The sequence below is a fragment of the Ostrinia nubilalis genome, chromosome 3, assembly GCF_963855985.1.
Source record: "Ostrinia nubilalis chromosome 3, ilOstNubi1.1, whole genome shotgun sequence".
NCBI classification, from domain to species: Eukaryota; Metazoa; Arthropoda; class Insecta; order Lepidoptera; family Crambidae; genus Ostrinia; species Ostrinia nubilalis.
The window spans coordinates 6,797,374-6,819,873 of NC_087090.1; the positions used below are offsets into that span (position 1 = coordinate 6,797,374).

Sequence of the window (22,500 nt, forward strand, 5' to 3'; positions counted from 1 at the left end):
GAATGGTAAAATGCAATGGATGGAAGATTCCGTACGTTAAACAGCCAATTATGGAATCCCAATTTGAAATTCGCACAAGCATGTGCTTAGTAAGTTCCCAACATTACTTAGAAGCCATGGGAAGTGCGAGATACCAGTGAGTAAGCACCCCTTGAATAGGAATTCATTGCGTCTAAGTATATGTTTTACGCGTATACCGCGCCTGGTTTGGTGGACACACCCTGTCCTTATCCCGGGAACGTAAAGTTCAAAATAAGGGAATAGGGTAACGGGACGGTATCGATCTGTGGAGGCAAGCGAACGTGCTCCCTGCGCAGTGTCGCCGTCGCCGCGGCGCGCATGCTAATGCTCGGGCATCCGCCCGCGGCCCAATCTCATGTCCGGTCCTCGTCATACCTAATCTAAGATAGATTCTTCGAAATTATTGATATTCCATAATTAAATTGTAATTATTAATTAACATTCACATAGGACCTTTATGATTGCACATTTCTGTAACCATGACGTAGAGCTCCATCACTTATTTGAACTTACGACCGTTAACCATGACACAATACAATATCAATGGTGTCTTTAAACTTTCCACAACCCCTAAAATACGAAGAACTTAGCTATACTTACCTACAGGCCTTTGTGGTAGAACAGGATCAATAGTCATGTCTGGAACTCGGAACGTGTTTCGCACATTCAGCCGGAATAATAAGCCTCCTATATGATGCTCTTACTTTTATATTATGTAGAGGTACTCGTAGATATTTAGGATTTATAGAGTCGATTAATTAATCGGCTGATATTTTTATTTTATTCATGAAGTCGAAAAGGTAGAGGTGGTTAATAAGCTGACCTAGCAGGTAGCAGGAGCTTAGGGCAATTCCAACAAAATAGCCGAAGCTCTTAAACAGGTTTTCTATACATTCAGGTTATAGATTTTATATTAATCCAAGTCACGAATGCGCTCGACAAACAAACACGTTTTAGTATGGGGTCAATGACAAAATCGTGAAAAAACATCAGATGCATGAGGATTGAAATTATTTAGCAACTTAGTCATTTGACGCTAAAACTATATTTATCTGTGAGTTTTAATGAACTTCCTACTAACAAGAGGATACTAACTCAGTTGCTTTACTCATGTGTTCTGGGTAATGATGCGATGAATACCTAAGCGATTACCTATTTGAACACGTACATGTAACGAGAAATAGTTAGTGCTTCCTACGTACGTAGTTTTTCATCGGGCTCTATGGTATCTATTGAATATCAATCGCACTCTTGCGTTATAACCTTGGAGGCCCACGTGCTTGCGAGCTTCAATGACTCTAGGGATGACTGTACTGGCACTCTGTAATTATAGTCGCAAACGCACACCTAACCGACATTTGTTAAAGAATTACTACTATTCATGGTTAGTAAAATATAAAAAAATAATGACTACAGTAAAATAACATCCAGAAAGGGATAATTCCGTAACCATTTATCCTTTAAAAAAAACAAATTACCTGTAGGTACAACAAATTGGCATTGTTTAAACATAATATGGCACCAAAAATATTCCGAGTATAATATTATTTCCTCCCTGATTGATTTATCCTGTAAACTTTAGGTTTTTTGTGAGTTTTGTGACAAACACAAAGATAATCCTGTTTGCCATATTGTTTACCCTGGTCCTAAAGGAAAAAGACTCACACAAGTAAATACATAGAATTTCAAATACATCACAAATACGTTTGTGGTTCAAAACATATAAGTACTTAGTGTACTTTGTAAAATATTTTTAAACCTTAGGTAGGTAGGTACAAATTGTGTTTGTATGTAATTAATACTTTAAAGGCAAAATATCCATAAATACTACAACCGTGTGGTCGAGCTCTACAAGTCAGTGAATTAAAACTTCACAAGCCTTTTATGGATATGACTTTGTCGGGAACTAAGCAGTGCCATATGGTCCAGTACAGACGCGTAAAAAAGTAATCTGTAAAATGAAACATAAATTATCTTTGAACTGGGGCGCATCTTCACAAAAACTTTGAGTCACGCTGTGTTGCTAAGTTAAATTCGGTCGATTTGCACGTTTTCGCTTGAGCAAATGTTGCACTTTCTATCGGGCTAGCGTGAAATGTAGAGCAATATTTTTCATAATCTGCTTAGAACTATTGTGCGTGAGATCACTAAGGTTAACCTCTGTGGTATCCTTTCGCATCACGCTCGACTAAGGCCTCGTGGTAATCCGATATGGCAAGGCGCCAAGCTCGACTGCCACTACGATTGCTATTTGGTGACACTTGACTTTATATGTAAACCAGTACAATTAGTAGGTAATTACAAAATAGTATTTATGTAAATTGAATATGCCTCACCTTTATGATAAGAGAAAATGTAATAAATCGCGAACACAGAGATTAAACGAGCGTAAAAGACAACTTTAACTCGACTTTTATGGCCAAAGATACACGTTAATGATTGCACTTCCCGCAACAAAATCTCGCCACCAATTCCAGTTATAGAAGCTACAAAAACCTATCCAGAACGTCTAGACATTACTCGAAGGAGGGTCGTTTGCTCGCGCATGTGTTTTGTCGTTTTTATTTAAAAGCGAGCGAGACGACACGCAAGTGCTTGGCCGTCACCCACATACCGGCGGCCACCTGTGCACACAACTGGCGAATGCACTTCGGCTACTGTGCAGCGCTTCTCTGGAAATATTATTTAGCTCACAGTATCATGCTACTTTGTTAGCAAATTCTACATTTAGACATAAGTGGGCAGTTGCAGTTTTCCATGGAATATTGCGATTTTCCAAAATAACCCAACTAAATGTAGAGTTAATATTGAAAGTTGAAGTATGGGCAAATAAAATTGGTACCAAAAACAACGTTTTCAGGAATTAATTCCCATCAAGCTGGAAAATATTTTTTATGTTCATTTGGTCCTAAATGTGTGTGGTCCGAGTTTGGGAGCCTAGAAACTGTGAAATTTTGAGAGTTATTTTTAACTTTCTACTCTACAAATTATACATTTTTTAGCAAACGGATTCAGTACTACTTAAAAGTTCATTAGATTTGCAACAATTTAAGCCTAACTGCAAGTCTATAGGAACCTAGATAGGGCCATTGAAGATGATCAATTTTTACTGGAAATTGTAAATATACTCCTCTTTAATACTTACAAAACAGAATACTTCAATCAATAAGATTTTAAACTTTCCGTTACATGCAGCATGCAGTATCACATGCTTTATACAGCAGATTTTCGAACAATGAATTTGGAGCACTTCAAAACCCACGCAATGTCAGTAGTTTGGTACTTACATACCTAAAATTTTTATAAAGCTTACGGTATTCTTTATTGTTGCGATGATTTTATTGCACCCTGCATACAATGAAACAAAATCATTAAGGCTTGGTTGCACCATTTTACTTTAACTTTGACAAACGTCAAAAATCTGTCAAACTCCATACAAAAAGCACCGGTTATCGTTATAGTTACCGTCGAAGTTAGGTGGTGGAACTCAGCCTTATTGAACGTATAACTGAAGAATGATGCCGATAATATTCTGGTCATTGTTTGACATCTTCAATCTCTTCATCTATCTATACTTATAATAAATCTGTAGAGATGTCAATTCTGTACATGAAATATATTTTCAAAATAACTATCAGGGGGTAATTAGTGATCGATACTGATGCCAAAAATGCAATCAGTAAAATTTTTGTCTGTCTGTCTGTCTGTATGTTCCTTATAGAAACAAAAACTACTCGACGGATTTTAACGAAACTTGGTACAATTATTCTTCGTACTCCTGGGCAGGTTATAGTATACTTAGGAATTCCCACGGGAACGGGAATTAGCGGAAAAATCCTTTTGTATGAAAAATCATAACCGCTTAAGTTAGACGCTTGAAATTTGAATGCAGGTATCTTAGTAAACTTAAAGCTTAGTTACAACAGGATAATGCAAAATTCCCACGGGAACGGGAGTTAGCGGGAAAAAACATTTGTATGAAAAAATCTAAACCGCGTAAGATAGATGAAGGGGGTACAACGGGATCCACGCGTACGAAGTCGCGGGCGGCCGCTAGTTAAGTAATAAGTAGATAGTAGGGTTTCTGCTCGACCTTTCTCGAACTCGAGAAAACTCGAGAAATTTGGCTTCATTCGAGACGAGAAAAAAATTACCGGAGCTCGAGAATTCTCGAGTTTCGATTTTGAAGCTTTAATATTCTTGAAAGCCTATTTTCTTAGACAAAAGTAAGTTTTTAACTATTTAATAGGTTAACGTTGCGTTTAGACTGGCCTAGTCTTTCCTTTTTTTAACTAATTTGATTTGCAAGTAATGATTTTAACCGAAACTAATAATGTTCACCTACGAGTATGCTATATTTTATTATGTTTGTATAACTGACTGATTTAAAGACTGAAAACTTTTTTGTTAACTATCTGTTAGTTTAGGTACTCGTAAATACGTTTATTCAAGTCGTTATCTTTAAGTTTAAAAATTTATTTAAAAGTTTTTTTTTGTTTGTAAATGTAGGTTTATTATCGTAATTTTTCTATTAATTTGGACTTGTGTTCTTTGGAAAACAAGTGATTCAATTGGAGCTCCAGATATGTATGGTTATTTATCCTTAAAGTACACGCGACTTTATGACTTTTGTTCCTTTAGTTAATTACTAAGTTATAATTATCCTACTAATATTATAAATGCTAAAGTTTGTGTGAATGTCTGGATGTTTGTTACTCTTTCACGCAAAAACTACTGAACGGATTTTGTTGAAACTTTACAGTATTATTGATTATAACCCAGACACATTATAACATTAATAAAAACCCGTGTTGTTATTAAATTTCAACCGATTTCAACAGTTTTAATTAAAAGACTCGAGACCCGAGAAAACTCGAGACTTTGGCCTCGAGAATTCCCGAAACTCGAGAAAAAAAATAAGTCGAGAAATCAGAAACCCTAGTAGATAGGTACTCGATAAAAACGCTGGACCAGTCGTTGTAGAAGGACTTTGTCCAGCAGTAGACGTCTATAAGTTGAAAAAGAAAGGAAAGAAATCAATGTCAAAACCAACTCAAGTACCTATATTTTATGTACTTTTGTATTACAAGGGGTAATTTGCTGTACATTTGTGTCATTTTCCTGTTATAGGTAGGTACATTAATTAACTTTATCAAGTTATAATTAAAACTATACATACATGATAATGCAAACAATAACAGTGAAGCCATAGCCAATTAGGGGGCGTCCATAAATTACGTGAGACTTTTAGGGGGGGGGGGGGGGGGGGAGGGGGTCAACGAAAACCTCACCAAATCTCACGTGGGGGAGAGGGGGGGTCTCGGAAAATATCACGTAATTTTTCCCGCAAGAAATAGAGTAAAATTGCCAGAAAACTGGGTTATTGAAGTAAAAAAAATGATTTTTTTTATGATGATAATGACAATTTATTCTAAACCGTCTAATCAAATTAAACTAAAAATGCCTCCATCTGCATTTGTGAACACTAAAGATGCAGAATAAATGTCGAAATTAAGAAAATTCGAAATTAAAAAAAAACGTCATCGGCATTGCTATTGCGTAAAAATTGGCCAAGTGCGTGTCGTGCCACGCGCAGTGTAGAAGATCCGTAGTTGTCTGTCGTTACCACAATATATTTCAGAAGCAAGCCACTTTTCATATTTTCTTCTAAGGATTTTTTACTGGTTAAGAAATTTTATAATACATGAGTCAAATGACTATTACTCTTAAACTAAGTAATGTATCTTAACCGTTATAGTTTTCCTTGAAAAAAATCATCCCCACTTTACATGCAGGGGAGCTACCCTAGAAAAAAAATTTTTTTACAGTTTTGTCGGCGTGATTAATATACATACCTTCACAAAATTACAGCTCCCCACTGCCAATAGTTTCCAAGCGAAACCTCGGACAGACAGACATATCGAAACTATAAGGCCCAGAACAGACGGTGAAACGCAACTGCAACAAAACTGCAACTTTCTGATGATTCTGATGAATGAAACTGAAAGTTTCAAACTGGTCGCGTCATGTGTGGTTTCTCAAAGGACGCTATGGCAGAAACTTAGATGCAACTCAAAAGTACTTAACAAGCAGTTGCAGTTTCGTTGCAGTTGCGTTTCACCGTCTGTTCTGGGCCTTAGGGTTCCTTGTCAGGACTACGGAACCCTAAAAAATGACATTACATACGTATGAAAATATTATGTATTCGTGGTTAAAGTAACCAATAGTCAAATTTGACAGATGTCAAATGACAAGTGGTTAAATAACAGAAAAAAATGTTTTTTTACAATGTTTAACTTGACTTTTTTAGTTCTTACATTTTTAACTATTCGTTTACATTGTATTAATATTTAACCATTAGTAGCAAAATTTAACAATTACTTATTTTAACTATGAATAAAAAAACTGATCCTAGGTTGAAGCAATTGCTTGTCTTACTAAACGACGGGAAGCTACGGAACCCTGCACTGCGCGTGGCACGACACTGGGTTACTGATTTTTTCATATAAATCTAATAGAATCGAAGCATAGACATTGCAAAATAGGCATTTTATTAAATATCACGTGAGATTAGGGGGGTGGGGGAGGGGGTCAGGCAAAATCTCACCAAATCTCACCAAGGGTGGCGGGGGTGTTGAAAAATGGCCAAAATTGTCTCACGTAATTTATGGACGCCCCCTTAGCTTTACCGGTATCGTTCCTCACCACATATTTTAGTGTAGGAAAACTTTACGTCAGTTCTAATTATAGATTTAATACAAGACTGTTTCCTCGATTGGCGGTTTTCAATTGTGGTTGGTCAGTCGACACCACATAAACTACATGACCAGTCACGTCAGATACTGGTTTTCCTGTTCAAGCTCAGTTATCTCGGCGCCCTGCCTTCGATTCCGTGCCCCGGGCGCTATTTATAGGTCGGAGAAATAAGAAATCGTATCGTGCTCCAGGATAAAAGATAGGCGTTTTTCCTGCATATGACAGGCGCGCATTTTTTATCATTTTCTGTAATTTACTGAGCGTAAATAAACATTTAAACAAATTAGTCTAGTCTTCTTATTCTTATCGTGTGTGCTAAGTGTCAGATTCACTGAACCGTCAGTCATAGGGGCTTAATCTATTCGAGTCAGTAAGCAGGTTATAAATGACCGTGATTAAAACAACCGATAACAATTGCCCCCAGTGGGCCTCGAACCCGCAATTTCAGCTGGTGCTGTATTCCGCGAAACACCAGGTGACCATTCAAAGTGATACAAGCATGATATCCCTGAATACACGCTCGTTTTTCTTGACAAACAACTTTTCAAAGTCCTGCAGCAAGCGAGCATATAGTTACACGCCCATTTAACGTAAGTTCCATAAATATCCACATTAACCGTCTACAGATGCTATACGATTAATGTGTTAAATCTATGGCGCGACGGTCGGTTGCGATTTGAGGCCGCGGGAGTCAACGCCACTGCCAAGGTCGCGCCGTCCGGCGACGTCAAACAACCGCACTCGGCTCCAGTGCAATATACCGAACCTTTTACGTTGGTACCAATCGATAATACCGATACCTACCTTATTATAAAGATAACATTTCTCTATAAACGATAAAAATATTTGCCCTTTTATCGCGCGATAGCCGGCCGAACATAACAAGGATAATCCGAACTCTACAAAAATGATGACGGCAAACATCATGATTTCTCATTTCATTTCAATATAATTTTATAGTCATTTTAATTCAAGCTAGATTTATAAGCTGGTAAAAATTTTGAATGATTTCAAATGTTCATGTTGGCTTCGATCGAGACAATGTAGAGTGAGCGGCGTAAAATTCGCAAGGGTGCTGCGGCCGGGTGAACGCTCGCGTAACCGGTCCTCACAGGCTACGACGCAAAAGGGATCCTCCCGGGAATGCAACTTCTCTCACGACGTGTCTCGCTATCGTCGGTTCTTGCCAACTGAGCCTTACGAGAACCCATTTTAGTAAATCGAAAGCAACTATGTAGCTGAAGCGCAGTCGATATCACGCTCGCCCATAATAAACATGGCAAGGTGATATAAACGTCAATAGCACTTTGAAACCTGAAATCACAGAGGTTTATTGGACCATATTAAATAAATTATTATCTTTTCATGCTACTTACAAGATTTATGTTTTACAAAATTTACTTTAGCCTTTCATAACACCGTTTCCATTTTTATTATAACTCAAAAAGCTTACGCTATTGGTGTAGAGCTCAAAGTTAGAAGACAAAAAATGAGGCAAAAAATCCCCCTACAACTTTTATTACTTACTTACTTACAAACGTCTAAAGTCCATATCAAATTATAAGCTACATGTTTAATCTTTTTTACTGTACAATTTAATAAAACCGGTCAATATTTTAGTAACTAAGGATTGTGGGGTGAGATCTCTCGTCTCACCCCTCAGTCCCCACCCCATGCTCCTATAGAAACGCGTCTGTCGACTAGGTAACTGTATATTTGTTAACTGTACCAAAACCGGCAAGAATCGGCCGACGCATAATATTTTCGACGTGATCAAAACTTTGCAATAATTTGTACATTATCGCGAATTTAGCTGAGTTAACAATTTAGATAAATTTTCCAGCAACGTTATCAGGCCGTTTATCATCCAACGCCTGGCATAGGTTTTAAGTCATTGGATAAGAAATGTAACAATAAGGTGTTTTCTGAGTATTGATTTGTAATTGTTAATCCCAAAGTGTAAATCCCTAACCAAATTAGATTATACCACATTATGATAATATTTTTTGTTTTTGAAGAGATCTAATCTTTGTCTTATCTTAACTAGAGCTAAAGCTGTCGTAGATACTTAATCCTTTTTCTGTAAGTTGAGTAGCTCTACCTTATCCTTCATCTTACCCTAATTTTTTAAATTATAAGAGTTTATTGAAGTTCATATACTACTCGTATTATAAATATCTGTATTGCCTCTACATGCATCGAATTTAGCGAAACTATGAGAAAAGAGAAAGGTGATCTCGTAGGACCACAAATTTTCGCACTCTGGCGTGGTCGTCCGCGTTTATGAAAAGTGCAACGTAAATTCTGAATCCTTACTACGCGTAAGTGGGTACACCTTACCCTTTAGTTTTTAGTACCTAATAAACATTATTTTTGTCGCAGGGAACAACGGGAAGGAGAAAGAAAACGCACGAAGCAAGGAAGCCACGTCGCCCGCAGCCCGCTCCGCCAACGGTCAGTATTTTTTTATCTCTACTTTTTATAAAACTCCGCAAGAAAATCTACTAAGCTCGTTATCTAATTGCATCAATCAATGTACGATGAAAAGTCTAATACGTTAACAGTACTACCCATGTCAGTAATTATGAGTGGGGTGCAATTTAAAGAGCCGATAAAAGAATCAATAAAATACAGATTGTAGTCTCACTCAACTACTTCATAATATAAGGTACGGTTTACTAAATTGATTATGGTGAGCTCATTCAACAGTGAACAAGAGCATGGTTGCTATGACGATAATCGCGTGCCAGGGCTTGAATGAGTGCTTAATATAATCGAGCGTGGAGCAAATGTATCGGAGGCGAGGGGAGACGGCGCACATGCGGCGTCCCCGGGGGTTGCGGCGCCAGCGCGCAGGCGCAGCGCCACCCTCGCGGCTACGCAGCTCCCTCGCCCACCCTCCCGTCTCTCACCGCCGCCCCCCGCACGCGCCGCGGGCCCCTCTCTGCAGGGGCGACAACGACTCTGCCGGGAGGATACCCCATCCTGCCGTATTTTTGCGGAAATTGGAATCCTCCCCAGACATTTCACTGCCTCAAAAATCCCTCTTTTAACACGCAAATTAAAATTCACGAATGCTTTCGATTATTCGCAACTGCACATTTATGATAAAGATTCACAAGTAGATAGAGCTTTGGTCAGGTTTCATACAATGGAATATTTAGTTTAACGCGCATGCCGTGTTGATCAACGCCTGCTCGTCAATCATTATGGCAATATAATATACAGTGACGATACGAAGCAAAACAATAGGCTGTCTTAACAACACAGTTTACATTAACGTCGCCATGCCACTGGTACTTAACCACCCGCTGAGAATTGATCAGTTCATATTAAATTACCTAATTATTTTGAGAGCTACATAAATTTAAAACACATTATTGTCGCCTGTAACATTCGGAACCGGCAAAAAGATAATGGTAATCATCATACACACCATATCATGAGACGTGACATATCAATATGACGAATGTAGATAAAGCAGGACGTGAACGTCCCTCTTCCGTTGTTAGTGGAATCATTTTGCCTACAAATAATATAACTAAGAAACATTTCTGTATATTTTTCAGTACCATTAATTGTGAAAATAGGAAAAACTTAAGAAATTGAAAAAACAAAGGTAGGTACTAACGAGTATTTTTGAATCTTGACAATATCCTATTTAAACGTTTGCAAAATTCATTATGTCTAACTTATCGCCATTTCCAACTGAAATTTCTCCAACCTATAATACTCTACACTACTGCGCACAAAGCTAATGAACTCGATTCATTCTCGTTGCGTTCATCTGATTTTAGCAAGCAACTGAGATGAATTGAACATTGCAATATTACTGTTAGTTTTAAAAGTAGTGCAGTATTTGATGACGTCAGATGCCACCTTCTCTTGTCTTCGACGGTCGAATGGGAACTTAATTGGTCAGAGTCATCATGTCCATTAAAATGTTTGGGTGAGCCAAGTGTCGTGGTATTCGTTAATTGATGTACTTACTGACTCGCCTTCATTATCAGTGGCCGAGATAACAAACTTTGGATGGGTAATTGTTTTAGAAAGCCAGAGATTGTTTTAGGTATTTCATTATCATCACATACCACTACTATGTAAGTATGTAGATACTTGGACAATTGTAAAAACCACTTTCAGTTTGATAGCATTTTAACATAAAGCAAAAGAAAAATACACATTTAACTTGACTACATTTTCCCTGGTACACAAACATGGTGGTTATGGTGTATCCTTAAACCTAATTATTCACTTTATTTTGCATAGCGCTATGGATAATGAATACCTACTAATTAGTTATTTACTTGTCTACAGTTGATATTTAATATTAAATTCCTTTTTCCTCCTCCTCCTCCTCAACTTTTAGGAGCGCCGGGCTCTATTACAGTTACTAACCAACCCATTAAAACCACCATGTTTCATGTCACGAGTCTTTATTAAATTCCCAATTTCCCATGGCATGGTTATAATGTTACGTAAAGTGGAACTGTTCTAATTTTTACACCCTTCGTAACTCCCACACAATTTCGTATTTATTCCTAGCCTACAGCTGCTTACTGGTAAACACTCACGTCATATGCAACATTTGGATCGGTTCCAGTGTAGACCTACGATGTGTAACCGAATACCTCGCATATTCCAGTCCTATACGTAAGCCGATAAGAATGTAAAATTTTCAGAAAATTTACAAGTCACTCTGATATCATGTAAAGTACACGATCAGTGATTCGTATTTTTGGAAATGATGTGATTATGGAAGTGTTTTAATAACAATGTTTCTATGTAATGATTACATAGTTAGAATCCTACCACATTGAACTGTTTGTTATACCTACATAATGACTTACTTGACTTATGGTCCTATGTCCCCTAGATGGGACAGAGGGCGTCCACAACAGTCCTCCATCTCGTTCGGTCTTGAGCTTCTCGCTTGATCTCGCTCCAGGTTTTGCCGATCTTCTTCGCCTCGTCCGCTACAGTGCGCCGCCAAGTTTGCCTGGGTCGACCACGTTTGCGTTTTCCTTGGGGATTCCAATCCAGAGCCTGCTTAGGGATGTGATCGGGGTCCCTTCGGAGAGTGTGGCCAATCCAGTTCCACTTGCGGCGCTTGATCTGCTGGTCGATCGGAATTTCGTGGCAGCGTTCCTACATAATACCTATGTATTATGCTCTTAAGCTTTTTACATATATGCAATTTTCCTGTACGTAGGTACCTACATACAACTCAAACGATTATGAGTTGCAATCGGGCACCGTGTCGCTACATAATCCCTATTTATAATTAATGTTTCAATTATTTTAATCCACAGTGAACTTCACACAAATTTTAAAATCTAAATTAAAGATAATCATACGAAAATTATGCCAAGATGCTCTTCGTTGTAATAATTATATCAATAATAATAATAACAACACGCGCTCGCTTATTTGTGGGTTGCCTAAGTAGTCTGGGGTCATTGAACTATACCTACCGTTGGTCTACAATTAATAATTCATGTTGTACTGGCGGCTGACCGCGGACACATTTGGCGAGCACACTTTTTCATACACGCTATTCGCTGGAACATTTTTAAGCGAGCTTTAACCGAACACGACGTGATATGCGCGGTCACAGTAAGTTTTTGTTTCAAAAAGTTAATTCGACAAGTTAAATTACTTTTACATAATTTACTTACACTTACCTACCTACTTAAATAAAATCAATACAATACTTACCACAGACATTTCATTCTATTGAGACCAATAGAATAGACTAGCTTTTTCATAATAATATGTATAATGCTGACTGAAAGCTGGTTCATAAAACATAATTTCTTGTAGGACTTTAGAAGAAAGTTTAATAAATAGGTACCTACTAATGATATGCAAACTTCACGATGACGAGGAAGAGGACACCAATCAAATGGTGATAGAATCAATTTAAAATATGTATTTTAATATTATATTAAACGGTGGTTAAGTATGTTGAACATATTAATATTATTCGTCAAAAGTGTGGCGAGAGGTGGCCTCGAGCGGATCCCACTGGTCTGGCGGGCCCGTTATTCTGAGAAAGTAGACCCACGCGCTCCATCCTACGGCTACGACCGCTTCGCGTCGACCTGGGACTCGATTTTTTAATTTTACTGATGATATATGAATTCGAATACGAATACATTTTACTCGTAAATCTCTGTGGAGTCGCGTTGGGTTGGGTCTAGAGTTTAGAGCCATTGTAAGTTACATTTTCATAGAGTTATTGGTACCTATCTAAAGTACCTACTGAATACAATTTCTACGTTTCTTACTTTTCAATAACATGCTGCCGAATTTTTCTTTCATTCAATTTGCTCGTTATTGAAAGGTTCACATCTACGGCACATTGGCTTTAAAAATAAACCATAATTTTGTAATGTCTAGTTCCACCAATGCTCATTACTAAGATTGTGCGGTCGCCGGTCATAAACATATTCCACGATAACCTACCTACATACGTTAATACAAAGTCCAATTAACTAATTAGCAATTTGCATCGGTAGGCACCTTTGAATAGTCTGTTATTATTACACTTGTTCAGTACGCCATTGCTAATTAGTGCATTAGCTAATAATTTTAAGCTACATACAGTGCTCGAAAAAGACTAGGTATTAAATGTATAGTCCTACCCACGTTAGCAAATACAACAGTTTTGGTAATAGGTACTCTATCATAGATGAACCCAATTAAAGTAACTTTTTGTTAAAATTTCACATAAAAACTGTATACCCGAAGATACTCTTCTTTACTGAATAAGTAAGTAGGTAGGTAAGTATAGCGCTAGGCTAGTTCAGAAGTCATTGTAAAGCCCGATTCGACCAAACTTTTATCCGAGAATAACTCCTGGTATAACTAACTGGCACATTGACAGTTTCAGTATGGGAAATAGGGTCTCATACGGAAATACTCATATTCTGAGATTAATATTTACTCTTGTTTGGTCGAATCCACCCTAAATGAGATATTATCAGTAAACTATTTTCCAGATTTAATAACAATAAATTAGGAAACTGACTTGCATAGAAACTTTTATTTTTATAGTAGGTATGTCGGGCTTTGCACCGTTAATTAATGCAATCTTGTTAGAAAGAAGATGACCATTCACTCCTACTTTTAAAGACTTTTGGGTTGTTTGTATTCGCCACAATATACATAAATGTAATGCTAATAATAAATGTCATGAAAGTAAACTGTTTACAAGAAAATCTTTGTTTAATTAACACGATAATTAATGTGCAGTATGAGTAGGTATAAACGCCCTGCATGATACTGATAAAAAAAGGTCAAGACCTTCATATCACGTACATTGGCCTGGAAGATTTATGATACTGTAGTTTGCAATAATAGTCCAGTCATTATAGTAAGTTCACCTCGGAATTCGAGATACCCAGCTGTAAGTCTGTAAATACGTGTATATTGACACCCTAAAAGTTGTCTCAAAACCTACATATGGTAGGGTGTAAGCAACTATTAAATTTCAAGGTCAACGGTCACAAAAATCGGTTTTTTGCGCTTTTTTTAGAAATATCTCATTTCCTATGGGTTTTTTGATATTTGTATTTATTATCAATATTGTAGAATACTAAATTCTCTACAAATTTTGTTTAAAAACTTCTTTTATACGGTGAACCGTTTTCGAGATAGAGGGCGGAGAGCGCGCGGTCACTGCATCACTTCAGGTCTACTTAAGCGGTTTAGATTTTTCATACAAAAGGATTTTCCCGCTAATTCCTGTGGGAATTTCGGGAATTCCTTGTTGTAACTAAGCTTTGAGTTTACTAAGGTACCTACATGCCAAATTTCAAGCGTCTAACTTCCGTTAAGCGTTTAGATTTTTCATACAAAATGATTTTCCCGCTAATTCCTGTTCCCGTGGGAATTCCTAAGTATACTATAACCTGCCCAGGTGTATGAAGAATAATTGTACCAAGTTTCGTTAAAATCCGTCGAGTAGTTTTTGTTTCTATAAGGAACGTACAGACGGACAGAATTCTATACATGAAATATATTTTCAAAATAACTATCAGGGGGTGATTAGTGATCGATACTGATGCCAAAAATGCAATCAGTAAAATTTTTGTCTGTCTGTCTGTCCGTCTGTATGTTCCTTATAGAAACAAAAACTACTCGACGGATTTTAACGAAACTTGGTACAATTATTCTTCATACACCTGGGCAGGTTATGGTTTACTTAGGAATTCCCACGGGAACAGGAATTAGCGGGAAAATCCTTTTGTATGAAAAATCTAAACGCTTAACGGAAGTTAGACGCTTGAAATTTGGCATGTAGGTACCTTAGTAAACTTAAAGCTTATTTACAACAAGTAATTACCGAAATTCCCACGGGAATTAGCGGGAAAATCCTTTTGTATGAAAAACCTAAACCGCTTAAGTTGACCTGAAGTGATGCAGTGACCGCGCGCTCTCCGCCCTCTATCTCGAAAACGGTTCACCGTATAAAAAAAATTTTTAAACAAAATTTGTAGAGAATTTAGTATTCTACAATATTGATAATAAATACAAATAGCAAAAAACCCATAGGAAATGAGATATTTCCAAAAAAAGCGCAAAAAACCGATTTTTGTGACCTTTGACCTTAAAATTTAATAGTTGCTTACACCCTACCATATGTAGGTTTTGAGACAACTTTTAGGGTGTCAATATACAAGTATTTACAGACTTACAGCTGGGTATCTCTAATTCCGAGATTCTTACCTAATTTAAGCTTAAATGACTGGACTATAAAGGTTGACACATGATTAATATCTTTCATCCAATGAACGTTCTATAATAATCGTTCGTTTCAGCCAAATGACGTCGCGTCCACTGGACAAAGACAAAAGCCTCCGTTAGATAAGTCTTCTCGTCTGACACGAGAATATTTTTACCCATGTGTTAACATGGTTTACATTAACTGCCGACTTTTAATTAAAGTTTAACAGAGATAGTGAAAACTGACGAAATCGAGTCCAATGTGGGAATTGAGCGCAAGAGCAGGTTATCGTGTTGCGGACACGAGAGACGGCGCCCGCGCGCCGCACAGTGGTCCCGATTTAATAAAACATGGACATTGATGCTAGAGGCACGAAATTTTTTTTGATGGTTACTGCTATGATAACTAATAAGGCAAAAAAATATTACAATCCTACGACGTCTATTTCGTAGTAAAAAAAAATATATACATATTTTTTGTATGGAAGAAATTACGTTTCTGTAAATTTTTCGAAATTCTGAAACGATGTCAAAATGCCGATCATACATGTTATAAAACAAGTGATTCTGAGTATTTCATGCGAAGATACTTGTCACTTATCTCTGCGTACTTTTGAGTTATCGAGGGTTGAAAAATCGATTTTTTTATGTTAAATATTTCCACGAAAAATTGCCAAAATTACAATATGGTGTATAAGGGACACTTTTGATGACACATAACAACGACTCGCACTCGCGCGCGCTCGTATGCATCAGTTTTTAATAAAATAAAATAAAAAATTAAGGGAAATACTTAATACAACTTTGTATATATAATTATGTCCGCTGGCCGTCAAAAAGTAGATTATACGAGAGGTTGCCCAATTTACAATATGCCCATCATTGATAACTCACACAAATATCGTCTCTCTCTGAAGGATAACAAGTTTTTTTTGTTTCCAGAAGCTCTTGATAGGATGGAAGCCCATAAATACTCTCTGAAGCGAGAATGAATCTCAAATTGCGATATTGCCATTTTGACAAAATACATGATGTAACTAGCGCTAACGTTTATCTTCAGGTAGACACAGTTTTAAGTTAAAAGATTGTCTACTATTTCACACTGTTCTTCGTTTTGGAACAGTTCTTTGATTATAGGTAGTCGCTAATTTCGTTTTGTTAGACTTTTTCAGTTTAGCACATAAAGCGTAAACTAATTCCTCCTCAGAATGATCTAAAAGTGTTAGAGAGCGCCTCTTCTTCTGCAGAAGAAGAATTTTGCATAAATCTTCAAAATGTTTTTTATTTATACTAAAAGTCGATGGTTGCACATCTACTTCCGCAGTCTCATCAACTGGAGCGTCTTCCTCAGTATTAACGTTGTCTATGCGTTGTGTTAACTCGGTAAAAAACATTGTTTAAATCTATATTTTTACAATTCGGCCAGACAATTTCAGAGTCTAGCCAATGCGAATTCTGGTTCAAAAATGTCTTTTGGGCTCTGCTGGAAGCAGACCATATCTTCTTTGATATATTTCTTGTAAAATTACGACTTAATGATTTGATAATTACTCAAATCTTCGGAAGACAATTCAATGCCAATACGTTCGTCATTTTAGTCTGAAATGGTCTGGCCGAAATGTAACGATATAGATTTAAAAAATATTTTTTACCGAGTTAACACAACGCATAGACAACGTTAACACCGAGGAAGACGCTCCAGTTGATGAGACTGCGGAAGTAGATGTGCAACCATCGACTTTTAGTATAAATAAAAAACCTTTTGAAGATTTATGCAAAATTCTTCTTCTGCAGAAGAAGAGGCGCTCTCTAAAACTTTCAGATCATTCTGAGGAGGAATTAGTTTACGCTTTATGTGCTGAACTGAAAGAGTCTAACAAAACGAAATTAGCGACTACCTATAATCAAAGAACTGTTCCAAAACGAAGAACAGTGTGAAATAGTAGACAATCTTTTGACTTGAAACTGTGTCTACCTGAAGATAAACGTTAGCGCTAGTTACATTATGTAATCAAAATCAAAATGGCAATATCGCAATTTGAGATTCATTCTCGCTTCAGAGAGTATTTATGGGCTTCCATCCTATCAAGAGCTTCTGGAAACAAAAAAAAACTTGTTATCCTTCAGAGAGAGACGATATTTGTTTGAGTTATCAATGATGGGCATATTGTAAATTGGGCAACCTCTCCTATAAGCTACTTTTTGACGGCCAGCGGACCTATACATACAACGTTGTATTAAGTATTTCCCTTATTTTTTTTATTTTATTTTATTAAAAACTGATGCATACGAGCGCGCGCGAGTGCGAGTCGTTGTTATGTGTCATCAAAAGTGTCCCTTATACACCATATTGTAATTTTGGCAATTTTTCGTGGAAATATTCAACATAAAAAAATCGATTTTTCAACCCTCGATAACTCAAAAGTACGCAGAGATAAGTGACAAGTATCTTCGCATGAAATACTCAGAATCACTTGTTTTATAACATGTATGATCGGCATTTTGACATCGTTTAAGAATTTCGAAAAATTTACAGAAACGTAATTTCTTCCATACAAAAAATATGTATATATTTTTTTTTACTACGAAATAGACGTCGTAGGATTGTAATATTTTTTTGCCTTATTAGTTATCATAGCAGTAACCATCAAAAAAAATTTCGTGCTTCTAGCATCAATGTCCATGTTTTATTAAATCGGGACCACCGTGCGCCGCCGCGGTCTCTGTGGCCATCCGGATAACCTGGATTACTCAAATGACAATCCGTTAAGTAAACGATAAGTCCTGCATAATTATTATCAACGAACCTTCGTTCTTCTCATAAAAAAACTCATAAAACTCATTTATTTTTGCAAACAGGCTTTTAAAAAGCACTTTTACACGTCCCAATATTAACCCTACCACTGCTTCGGGACAATAAATGGGCCAGTGCTGAGAAGAAGCAGCGCAAGAAACTCAGTCACTATTCTATTTTATACTTTCGAAAAATCCTTTAGGCTATCTTGCTACAGGATTTTCTCTTTTTTCTTAAAACTCTTTCTAATTTTTCTTAGTCTTAAACTCAATTATAACAGTAGGAATATAAAAAATCTTCTACTGACTAGGTAGGTATGATGTGCTTACTAAACACATTTTGACACATTTGGTCTATCTTGTTTTGTAGGTAGTAGTTAAGATAAAAGGTTTTATCGACCAAAAACCACTCGTAATATCTACGTGGGCGACAAGCAGTAATCGCGGAAAATAAAACTGGGCGTCGCGTCGCGTCCCGCGTCGGCAAAATCAAACATAAATAAAATATGGTAATATTTCAGAGCGTTCTTGGTGGTAACGTAATTTGAACGTGTAGCAGGTAGTTTTTAACATGTTTCAGTACTTTCAGTATGTATGTAAACTAAATTCTGTCTGTGTTAGTAATACACTATGCCGGATCTGCAGTTTCTGCAGCATGGAGCGCAGTTTGCACTGGATTAGCTGGAACTTTGTGTAGGAAATAACTTGACGATTCTCCAAATGGAATTGCACATACCTACAACGTGGCTTAGCCAAGTCAATTTCCAACCCAATCCATTTGGATGTAAGCCTGACTAGCAAAAGAGCGATGACATTAAGTCCTGAAAAAACTGACGTTCTACTAGCTAACTAAACTAACTAAAAAAGATAAGACTAGGTGCAGTATGTAACGTTAACGTGACGGTTGAATATTTGAAATAAAGCATGGTTAACAGTGCACGACGCACGCAGCCGACTTAGTTAGGACTTTGTAGGTAATTACGCCGAAAGAATAGTCTGAAAATGCACTATGTATGTATGTGTATGCTGTGCTGTGGCGGTACTTTTTGGTACTCTCGAATTCTCAATATTACTAACAATAAAAACTGATTAAAAAAAATTAAAAGTACGTCATGTGCGGTCGGTCTTACTCAACCAACCGTTTGGAACCAAAAATTGCTATTCTACTACTTAAAATATATTTTATAAATATAAAGTGAAACAGACCGAGAACTGAAAATCAAAGCACAAAAAGGGTGTTTTCGTTAAATTTAAATTTTCAAGTCACGTAAATTTCTAAAAGTGACTATTTTAGCAATCTAAAAATATTCTAACATACAAAGTTAGATACGACTGGATCATTGACGGCTCAGGCCGTCCGCGGGAGAGCGCGGAGGCTGCGATCAATATGTCCCACCCGCCACCGCCGCGCGCCGACGAAAGCGAACGCACCGACCTCGCTGCCCTTCACCGCTGTGTCGACGACCCCTGGACCCCGCGGCCCCTCCCCCCCACCCGCACCACGCTCCCCAACTCGAACAGCCCTACGCACTTCCCAAACCATCTTCGTGACCCGTTTATTTTAAGTGTCATTTATGTCCCGCGGATACCAATCCCAAACAAAATCCTGATTTCATCAGTGACAAATTAATGACTCATATTTTTCTCGGTAGGTGCTGATTCAGCGTTAAACGTTAAGATTTTTTGAATCAGAAAGTATTATCTCTCAAACAGTGACACCTAACATAAAACTGAGAATGAACAAATAATGAAAAGGAAAAGCTTTCAATTTGGAAGCTCGTCTCAATTCCGCTCGTAACAAGTAGGTAAAGATATTTTTTTTAGAAATAGCGCATTCCAAATTTTTAACATTCAAAGCTCTTGCAGAGCTTTTTAAATCTCCCAGAAATTAATTAGGGACATTACGTACCTACTTACTTATGACATAATTAAAAACTAAATCGACTAAAACGTTGTTTTCTAAAACCGGAGTCGGATTTCAAAATACTGGGTCAGCGTCAAGATACTATTTTGAGCAGCACGCTTGGCATTTGGGACGTGTGCTGGAAAATTACTACCTACTGATCTATTCTCGGCTGTCCTAGAAAGAAATATTAATATTTAACATGAAAAGTTACCAGATCAATATCAATTTTATTTTCAACCAGTGAAATAATTCAGTTTTGTTGGTTGTCTCTTTATACTGTCTGGATGAAATTTTGACGCACTCACGTAAAGATACATCTTTATGCTCCTAACGCATGATTTTCTAAAAGATGTTTAATTGAATCTCGAAAGAAATCATTCACGGTCTCGTGAGCTTTAAATTAATTCATGTCTCTATCCAGAGCAACTTAGTAAAAAGTGCAGTTAATTAGGTTTGGCTGTGCTGAGCACCGACTATGCAAGAGAACGGGCTTAATCTAGCCTTTTTTCTACTAAATGTAACGGTACTTTTACTAATATAACTAAGTAATTGCTTGTTTGGTTATGCAGCTTCTACTTGGCTAAATCGTCGTCAGCGTGAGTGACGAGTTGCAATGCCACAGAAATGATTAATTTATATTTTAAAGAGACGCAATTTTATGTAAGAACTAGAAGCATCTGTAACTTTTTTAAAGTTATATTTCACCAAGGATAGTGTTGTTGGTCTGTTTTCTTCCGCACGGCACGTGGTCGGTCCCTATCGATCGCTGCCGCCCGCCTCCATCCGATGCGACAGAGATGCGTACATTGTACACTTGACATTCGCGTATACGTAGTCCGCCCCCAACCCCCCGCTTTTCAGCGGCCCTCCCCTTGAAAGGGTTCACTAACCCATCCTATACAAACAAGTTCGGTTTAAAAAACGATTTGCAAACATTTACATTATTTGAGTACAAAATACACAGGAAAATTAGTACTATCGTGTTTTATACAGGCGACTGGCGGAAGTTTGTTATCATCACATGTCAGAATCCTCGCGTAACTAATTATACTCTTTGTTTGTCACAGGAGAGGAGCATCCCGGCCAGAAACAACGGAAAGGATTCTTCAGGAGCCTATGGAAAAAATCTCGTCACTACTCATTAGAGCATCCGTGATGCGCTAACAGACTTTTGATACTAATACGAATCGGAAAAATATTTCATAAGAAACCTTTGGAAAATGATGCTAATAGGACAACCTTAAACTTCTTCTAGTACCTCCTACTATAGAGCTGCAAGTGAGATAGGAACTGAACGTTCCATGCACATATTGTAAGTGAATATACCAACTTTTCTGGCATTGTGTCACACAAAATGTATTTTATACTTTCAAATCACCAAGTTCATTAATTAAGCTTTAGGACATATTTGTGAATAATACGGCGTTGGATTTGGGTATAATGAATTACCTATAAGAAAAAAATAACAAATTTATTTTTGAGATAAATAAAGCCTACTCGGCTTTGTATGCTTGCATGTTCAATGATCAACAAATAATCAAGATTGACGTGTTAGCTTGTTGAAATCGCGTGTTATGTTTGTGTTAAATCGAAATGTATAGCAGTATCATTAATTTGTCTAATATTATTGTATTCAACGCATAATTTATTTGTAAGATCGCATGTATTTCAATCAAAAACTAAATTTTCCTTTTGAATAGCTAAAGTGTAGAAATGTAGATAACCACGTAGCATGTACGTACAATAAGTTTCGGTTATAAAACCCATGTCAGTTAGAGTTCAGATAAAAGTTTTGGATCTACATTTATATTCACAATAAAAATATCACATGATAAGAGTTTACACACTGAATTTTCCACGTTTTCTTTATAACCACATAATTCACCTGGTTACAGCCAAGCACGCGAAACGCATATCGGTGGCGATATTGCACAACGAGACACGGCGTTGATACACCGTGATGTTATTCACGCGTCGAAACGTCGCGATTGTTGTGCTATTGCAATATTATGTTGAACGCGGAAATTTTTGGGCCCCATTGATCCAGGTGGATATTATGGTTTCATGGTTGTAGTACTAGGGATGGTTCTGTGTGTTGTAATTTTAAAAGAACCACTTGATAGGCTATTGCTACAAGTTTAACATTTTATACCAATCCTTGTATTCGAGTGTACTTAACTCAATAATATTGTAGATTTGTCAAAAGAAAATAAATTATGTTCATTAGCAATATCTACTTCGTATTATTGGTAACTTTACCCTCTAAACCCCTTGATAAGATAGGTAATTTTGTA

General features: G+C 37.1%; 1 protein-coding gene across 4 annotated transcripts in view; it reads left to right on the forward strand.

Annotated features, from left to right (window-relative positions):
* LOC135087757 (uncharacterized) overlaps positions 1-22,438 on the forward strand; it is a 175,221-nt gene extending 152,783 nt beyond the window's left edge. For all 4 annotated transcript variants that reach the window (XM_063982536.1, XM_063982537.1, XM_063982538.1 and 1 more), the window contains 2 exons: positions 9,160-9,231; positions 21,274-22,438. In XM_063982536.1, the coding sequence (XP_063838606.1) occupies positions 9,160-9,231; positions 21,274-21,362 (161 nt within the window). In that variant the 3' untranslated portion in view covers positions 21,363-22,438. The remainder of the gene's footprint in view (positions 1-9,159; positions 9,232-21,273) is intronic.
* Positions 22,439-22,500: the final 62 nt, after the last annotated feature.